The sequence below is a fragment of the Xyrauchen texanus genome, chromosome 6, assembly GCF_025860055.1.
Source record: "Xyrauchen texanus isolate HMW12.3.18 chromosome 6, RBS_HiC_50CHRs, whole genome shotgun sequence".
Classification (NCBI taxonomy): domain Eukaryota; kingdom Metazoa; phylum Chordata; class Actinopteri; order Cypriniformes; family Catostomidae; genus Xyrauchen; species Xyrauchen texanus.
This window is the reverse complement of record NC_068281.1, coordinates 795,495-802,994: the sequence shown is the minus strand read 5'-3', so window position 1 is coordinate 802,994 and position 7,500 is coordinate 795,495. Positions and strand designations below refer to the sequence as shown.

General features: G+C 42.6%; 1 protein-coding gene across 2 annotated transcripts in view; it reads left to right on the top strand.

Moving 5' to 3' along the window:
* The first annotated feature begins 435 nt into the window (after positions 1-435).
* Positions 436-7,500, top strand: part of LOC127645793 (serine/threonine-protein kinase STK11-like) — a 31,431-nt gene continuing 24,366 nt past the window's right edge. The window contains exons 1-2 of one of the 2 annotated variants that reach the window (XM_052129472.1): positions 436-583; positions 4,942-5,707. In XM_052129472.1, the coding sequence (XP_051985432.1) occupies positions 5,418-5,707 (290 nt within the window). In that variant the 5' untranslated portion in view covers positions 436-583; positions 4,942-5,417. Of the gene's footprint in view, positions 584-4,941; positions 5,708-7,500 lie in introns of those variants that run through there. The other variant, XM_052129473.1, reaches the window with a different exon arrangement.

Sequence of the window (7,500 nt, the reverse complement as noted above, 5' to 3'; positions counted from 1 at the left end):
CCACAGGATAAACATGAGGAAAATGGCGCCATCTGGTGGAAAATATAAAACATTTAAATTTTCAAGCCAGGGCTCCGGAATAAAAGCAAAATATCATAGAATTCATTATTTTAAGCTTTAATGGCACTGGGATCAAATATTGCCGTTTTAATGGGTTTCAATGGGGACATTGTCCTGAAGATCCCGAGTGTGACTGTTGTGTGTATAATGTACCATAGGAATTATCAAAATTCCCGCCAAAATACATACCTTTGTCAAAATGGACGCCATTGACATTAAAAACAAAAAAGAAAAAGACAAAATTGTCCCGAAGGTCGCACAAGGGGTTAAAATCGTGATGTTCAATATTAATCAACGTTGACGTCAAACGCGCTGTGAAACATCTCCGTATGCGCGCGTTCATGGAGCTGTTGCGCGTGCGCGATCGAGTGAGGGGAGGGAGGTAAACAAGATGGCAGCAGCCTAGAAGCAGCAGCTGCTGTGAAGAACAGATGAGAGAAAATAAACGAACGAAGAGGAAACTTGGAATAATCGCGCGTGTTCTGAGCCGTGATTGACTCGTGCTGATCTGTGCAGGTCTCAGGTCAGTGTGTTTGTGAGTTTATTCTCTAACAGATAATGTTATGTTAGCCGCTGCTAACGGCTGCCAATCAAACATCGACACAAGCACACAAACATCAGCGTTTATAAGACAACTCACTCTCATAGTGATCTGATTACACATAAACACTCTGTTAATGTGTGTGTTTGATCATTAATCCGCATTACATGATCAAACATCGCATTTACTGTCCTCATGAACACATTCCTGCTTTATTCTCTGTATTTAATGTCAGTTAAAAGCCTCTAACAAAGTGTGTTTTCCATTATATTTGTGTGGGGCCCTTAAATAGTGCTGAGGTGGCATCAGGTGGTAATACTATGGTACTGAATAATTACCATATTTATATATATACACCATGGTACTTCAATGAGTACCATGAAATCACCACTGTAGGTATCCAAAAGAACCAGGCCATTGACATGGTACATGTCCGAAACACCACAGGAGAACCATGTTGCCACCATGTCCAAAAAGCCATGACTTGTCCAAAAGCGTGATATTATCAAGGCCCAAAAACGTCTTTAATGAAGCGTTGACACTTATGCCATCGAATTAAAAACAATAAAACTATTGATTTAAGTTGTTGATTACAAGGATAGGAACAGTATATTTTAATTGCACAAGTATTCTGATATTTGCTAATATATATATATATATATATATATATATATATATATATATATATGTAGTTTGAGAGTTGATTGCTTCATTCACACTGCATAATGAGAGTGGGCGGTCACTGCAGAGCTCCTTTGGTGCACTTTGTTCACTGCCATTCTCTAATAGGGCACAATAGTGCCCCGCCCACTTACTCAGCATCTGGGTTCCGTAAGTGTTTTTCCCCTTCATTTAATCCGTAGACTTTCCATAAAACCCTCCATTGAATTGTTGTAAAGCGTGAACCAATCCAACCAGGTCCGAGGTGAATCGCAACGTTACAGGCTTTATTTTAAGGCATAAAAGTCTGTGTACTTGCCGTGTTTCCCGAGGGCATACTCCACAATCCCATGAAGCACTGTGAACGGCATTATCAAATGTTCAACTTTGGAAATGGATAAAACTAGTCATTTTGGAATGATGATGTTAAGTATAGAAATAATATAGTTTGTGTACTGCGAAATATTCTGATATACACAAATGTGTAACTGCATGGACTCGTTTGCGTTATTCAGAGTGCGTCATTGAAGTGGGCGGTCTCTTCCGGTCTGGATAATTCTGCTATTAAACATGTTTTTTTAACAATGATAGTTGAAAGATCGGGGTCTGGGTATCTCGGCGAGTATTGGCGCTGACTATCACACCTGGAGTCGTGAGTTTGAATCCAGGGCGTGTGCTGAGTGACTCCAGTCAGGTCTCCTTAGCAACCAAATTGGGCCGGTTGCTAGGGAGGGTAGAGTCACATGGGGTAACCTCCTCGTGGTCACTATAATGTGGTTCTCGCTCTCGGTGGGGCGTGTGGTGAGTTGTGTGTGGATGCCGCGGAGAATAGCGTGAAGCCTACACACGCGCTACGTCTCCATGGTAACCCACTCAAGTCATGTGATGAGATGCGTGGATTGACGGTCTCAGACGGCAAGGACTCAGGAGGCAACTGAGATTCGTCCTCTGGCACCCGGATTGTGGCGTTCCAGATTGGGGGAAAATAACAGTGAAGTTGAAATAACACCAACTGTTGGCTTTAATTTGCCTTTGAAGGCAAATCCAATCCAATTAATAATTACCAGAAGAACTTTCGTGACTTTTAATTATAAAGAAGCCTGAAATGGGACTCTTATTTTGGAAAGTCAGCATCACGTGAGCCCGTCGCTCCCGAAAGTCACTCTTCGCTTTATTTGCATAAAGTTAAAAATGTCTCAACTTTGTTGTGTCGCTGGACACGCCCACATCCGGTCACCGTCGCTTTTGTCGCCGGAAGTCGCCAGCTCTCGTCGAAAATTGAGATGAGGTCGTTTTGTCGCTGCATGTCGCTGGCAGTGTGAACGCAGCTTAAAGTCAAGTCAATTTTATTGGTATAGCGCCTTTGACAACACACCGTTTCAAAGCAGCTTCAATCGCCATCGTTTGGTGTCATACTATGAGAGACTCTGTGGGGCTCTTCTCCTCACGTAACTCTGTGTGACTGTCTTCAAAGGATTCGACAGCTTCACAAGGTCTAGTGTGTTTCGGGAGATAGGCACTAATGAGAGCTGCTGCTCCACTGCTTGATTGAAGTCTCACGGGTCATCATTAAGTAAACGGTAACCGTTCCAGAGACCGTTTGGACTATGTTTTGTAGCCTAATGTTGTACTTCAGGCTTGGACACTAGATTACTTATATACCGGACTATAAATGGAAGCGCTGTATGTTTCGTGCTGTAGGTTCAGAAGAGCCGGCGGCACTAGTGGACTGGTGTGTTTTCGGCTGTAGAGTTTGTATAGGGTAGCACTGCGTCAGAGTATTTCAGCACTGTGCTCCAGCTACATCGGCAGAAGATTGCACGTTAAAGCAGGGGTGCACACACTTTTTTGTGTGATGATCTACTTTTAAATGAGCTACCAACTAAAAAAACACAGTTTCATTTAAAATAAGAAAATGCTTGTTGGGACTACTGCATGTATCCCTACATGGAATTCATCTTGTAATTAATAAACAAATATATAATAATGTTCAATGTTGATATCATTCAGTTTTAACACTAAACCCAAAACACCTACAGCACAATAGATTACAATAGTCAGGGCATTTACCAATAAATATTGACCAGGCGAGGTTTTGTTTATTCAGTTGCCATGACAACTAGGTTCCAAGGACTCAAACGGCAGGTTTACATTCATGCCATTACAAGCGACTTCCAGGACTCAAACGAGCAGGTTTGTTTATTCAGTTGCCATGACAACTAGGTTCGCGATACGCTTACAAGGACTTCTGAGACACTGCGATTAGCTACTGTCTGATTCCACTCAGTTTTGCCTAATCCGGGCAGTAGCATCGCAAAAGTAGTATCAAGTGCAAGTCAGACAGAAACTAAAAGAAGGAAAGACATTATATTTATTTTTATTCAAATTTAACGAAAGTACATTTAAATTTTGTGTGATCTACCAGAATTGCCTTTGCGATCGACGTATTGGCACCCCTGCGTTAAAGGAACCGAAAGTCACGAAGATCGTTTGATTCCTGTATTTTTTTTAAAGAGTGGAACCAGTTCTCTGTTCCCAACCCTAGTGAGCTGGGAGCACACGCTTTTCAAAATAAGAGTCCCTGGTGCATTTCGTGCTTGTTTACAGTTAAAATTCCTGTTATGCACCAAATCCCATTTCTTTTTGTTTTGTTTTATGGTTTATAAACTGCATGTAGGATTTTGTTCATTTTGGACTCCTGTTGCCTCAATGTCTGCGCCTTAAAAGTATTTTTAATGTTCAATAAATCAATTTGAATAACTATCGGCTGATTAATCAGTTATCGGTGTTTTACACCAGTTTGGATATCAGTGGCAAAATCCATTTATCTTTACACCGTTAATTACTACAGTGTTTAAAAATACATTTTAAAGTGAAAAGGAGACGTTTATAGTTCCAGAAGGTTCGTTTATTAAGTTAATATAATATAGTAATATAAACGGTAGCACACAGGCATCAATATTTACATTCATGCATTTGTCAGACGCTTTTATCCAAAGTGACTTACAGTGCACTTATTACAGGGACAATCCCCCCGGAGCAACCTGGAGTTAAGTGCCTTGCTCAAGGACACAATGGTGGTGACTGTGGGGATCAAACCAGCAACCTTCTGATTACCAATGTATTATACAGAGCACTTATTACAGGGACAATCCCCCCGGAGCAACCTGGAGTTAAGTGTCTTACTCAAGGACACAATGGTGGTGACTGTGGGGATCAAACCAGCAACCTTCTGAGTACCAATGTATTATACAGAGCACTTATTACAGGGACAATCCCCCCGGAGCAACCTGGAGTTAAGTGCCTTACTCAAGGACACAATGGTGGTGACTGTGGGGATCAAACCAGCAACCTCCTGATTACCAATGTATTATACAGAGCACTTATTACAGGGACAATCCCCCCGGAGCAACCTGGAGTTAAGTGTCTTACTCAAGGACACAGTGGTGGTGACCGAACCAGCAACCTCCTGATTACCAGTTATGTGCTTTAGCCCACTACGCCACCACCACTCCACAAAATGACATCCTCTAAAGCTTGAAACATTTTAACAGAATTGTTTTTACAGTGCACCGTACGGAGGGTCTTTAGCTTGGTTTTACCCAATTATTGACATCATGAGCAGGTTGGTCGCGAGGGTTTTGATTAATCTTTCTATTTGTGTCTTGTCTTTACTGCAGGCATTTTGAATCTTGCACATGGATCTGCCATAACGCTGAAGAGAAATAGGACATCCTCATTCTTGATCGCAGCATACCAAAGAGAAGTTCCTGGACGTCTCCGGGTCGTACCACTCCAGCTGGATACGCGGCAATCGCGACGGCTGGACGCTCAAATTCGGATTGAAGTATTCACGTTGCTAATCTGCAGAGATGGCCAGGAATCCTGTGATTCCCAGTGTTGGCTAATGTAGCCGTGTGAGACAAGCGAATTATTCAAGGCTTGTTGCCACTTATTTTTAGATTGTTGCCCCCGTGGGGAGTTTGTGTGGAACTGTCCACTTCTGTTGCTACTGCTGTGGTGAATCAGTTCTGGTGCTGTTCTACTGACCGATCTTCCCCATTCAGAACTGCACCGCCGTTGACCCGGAATACAAATATCCCCGTCGGCCGTTCTGCTGGAGTTGAGCCCTGGAGCGAGCGAGGGAGTGAGAGTGATGATGAGTGTTGGCGGTGATCTTCATCATCTGGACTACCTGACAGAAAATGAGCTCATGGGGATGGACACCTTCATCCACCGCATCGACTCCACCGAGGTCATCTACCAGCCTCGCCGCAAGCGAGCCAAACTCGTCGGGAAGTATCTGATGGGAGATTTGCTCGGGGAGGGCTCGTACGGGAAGGTCAAGGAGATGCTGGACTCAGAGACTCTGTGTCGGAGAGCCGTGAAGATCCTGAAGAAGAAGAAGCTGAGAAGGATTCCGAATGGAGAGGCTAATGTGAAAAAGTAAGAGAAACTTAAAATCAAAGCTCCCTCTTGTTTACTTAATACTCATGTCTGGTCTTGTTGTGTATGATTCATCAGTCCGTCATCCTTGTTGTTTAGTTGTTTATGTTCACGTGAATGTTGCCTATATGGATTCTTAACTCCCCAAGGTGGATGCGAGTAAATCACTAGCATATGCTAGAAAATGTAGCTAAGACTAGGCCTATGTCCACATTAATATATAAATATGCATAATACATATAGAGGAAATGGTGTTTTTGTTTTTGAAGCGCTTTCCATCTAAACTGCCTTTATCAAACGTTTTCCAAAATACCCAATTGTCCTCGTGTTCCGTCGCCGGACAGTACTTCCGAGTAAACTTCCCGTTACATTTGAAAGAATACAATGTGAAGGTTGTACAAAGTAACATCAGGCAGAACAACGCCACTATAACATGGGCCGCCATCTTGATTGTTCTGGGTTGAGTGGATCACATGACTGCATCACATGACATGAAAATTCGTCATTGTTTTCGAATATCTCGCAAAGATGGTGTTTTCAATTTAATCCGCTTGGGGATTAAGCTCTGTTTTCGCTTAATTAAAACGGGACTCTGAAGGTGGAAGGAGGGCCAAAACGTATGAAAAAAAGCTGCTTTTATATTGAAATTTATTGAAAACAAAAAATGTCTATCAATGATAAACTTGAGTAATCATTTACATTTAGCCTTGGTTCTACATCTAGACGATTGGATCAGGTACGTGTCGCTAAAAACACAAGCAGTTCGGCAAAGTAATACCGTATATTAGCAGGCAACCCTGCTGTCATGGAAACCATTCAGGCTTGGTAGCCACTAGCTAGCTGCTAGCTATCCGGCTAATTTAATAGCAAACAAGACCGCATTTACAACGACTGTTGACTGAACGCAACAAGAACTCTGACATCACCATTGCTGAGTGTCTGAGGGGAGTATGTGATGACACGATTGACATTTTCTGGCAAACTGTTTCTCTAATTTAATAATGTAAACGCAATGTAAATTACGCTAATTTTAAAAGAAATGTCACATTTGGGTCTCCATGGCTCGTTCACGCTGGCGACGTTTCAGTCCTCCACAATCCAATGAAATTCACATTCAGCTCTGACTCCATTCTGATATGACACGCCCACTTTACACCTTCCAATCAACTCTACACTGCACGTCAATCACACGATATGCTACTAAAATATGTCTGTTATTAGCTACTGGCGCGTAAATATTCCGAATGTACTCGCCAGAGATTGAGTTGCGTAGTGGGGAAGACGAACATGAGCGGCGCGATCATTTTACAGAATAATGGTGCGTTCACATACAAGCGTTGTAGCTGGGCGGTGCGAATGGCGCGACTCGAACAATCGAAATCGCTTCATTCGCGTGTTGCGTTGTCGTGAATGTCCGGATGTCTCTGATGTACTGTAGTAGCAGAAGATATCTGGAACAATTAATGAAAGAATTGTGGACACCCAGATTCACATGACACAACGTCATACATGTACAGAGACCGGACGAATAAAGATGTCGCTTGGAGGAAAGTGAGTTGTAAGTTGGTAAGTTCTGAAAACATGTGCGACTACTCGATTCCAGCGATTGGTTGAACTTTACTATGAACCAAGTCGTAGAAGCCCCGCCTCCTGTGCATTTCCGGAAGAGAAGCGGGAATACTCGCGGGTTCTCGTTACTCGTAATATGCCATAATTGCAATTAAATTGCCTTTAACAACGTCAACTCTGGTTAAACTTAAAACCTCGGACTGTTTTCACGTCCTGTTGGACAT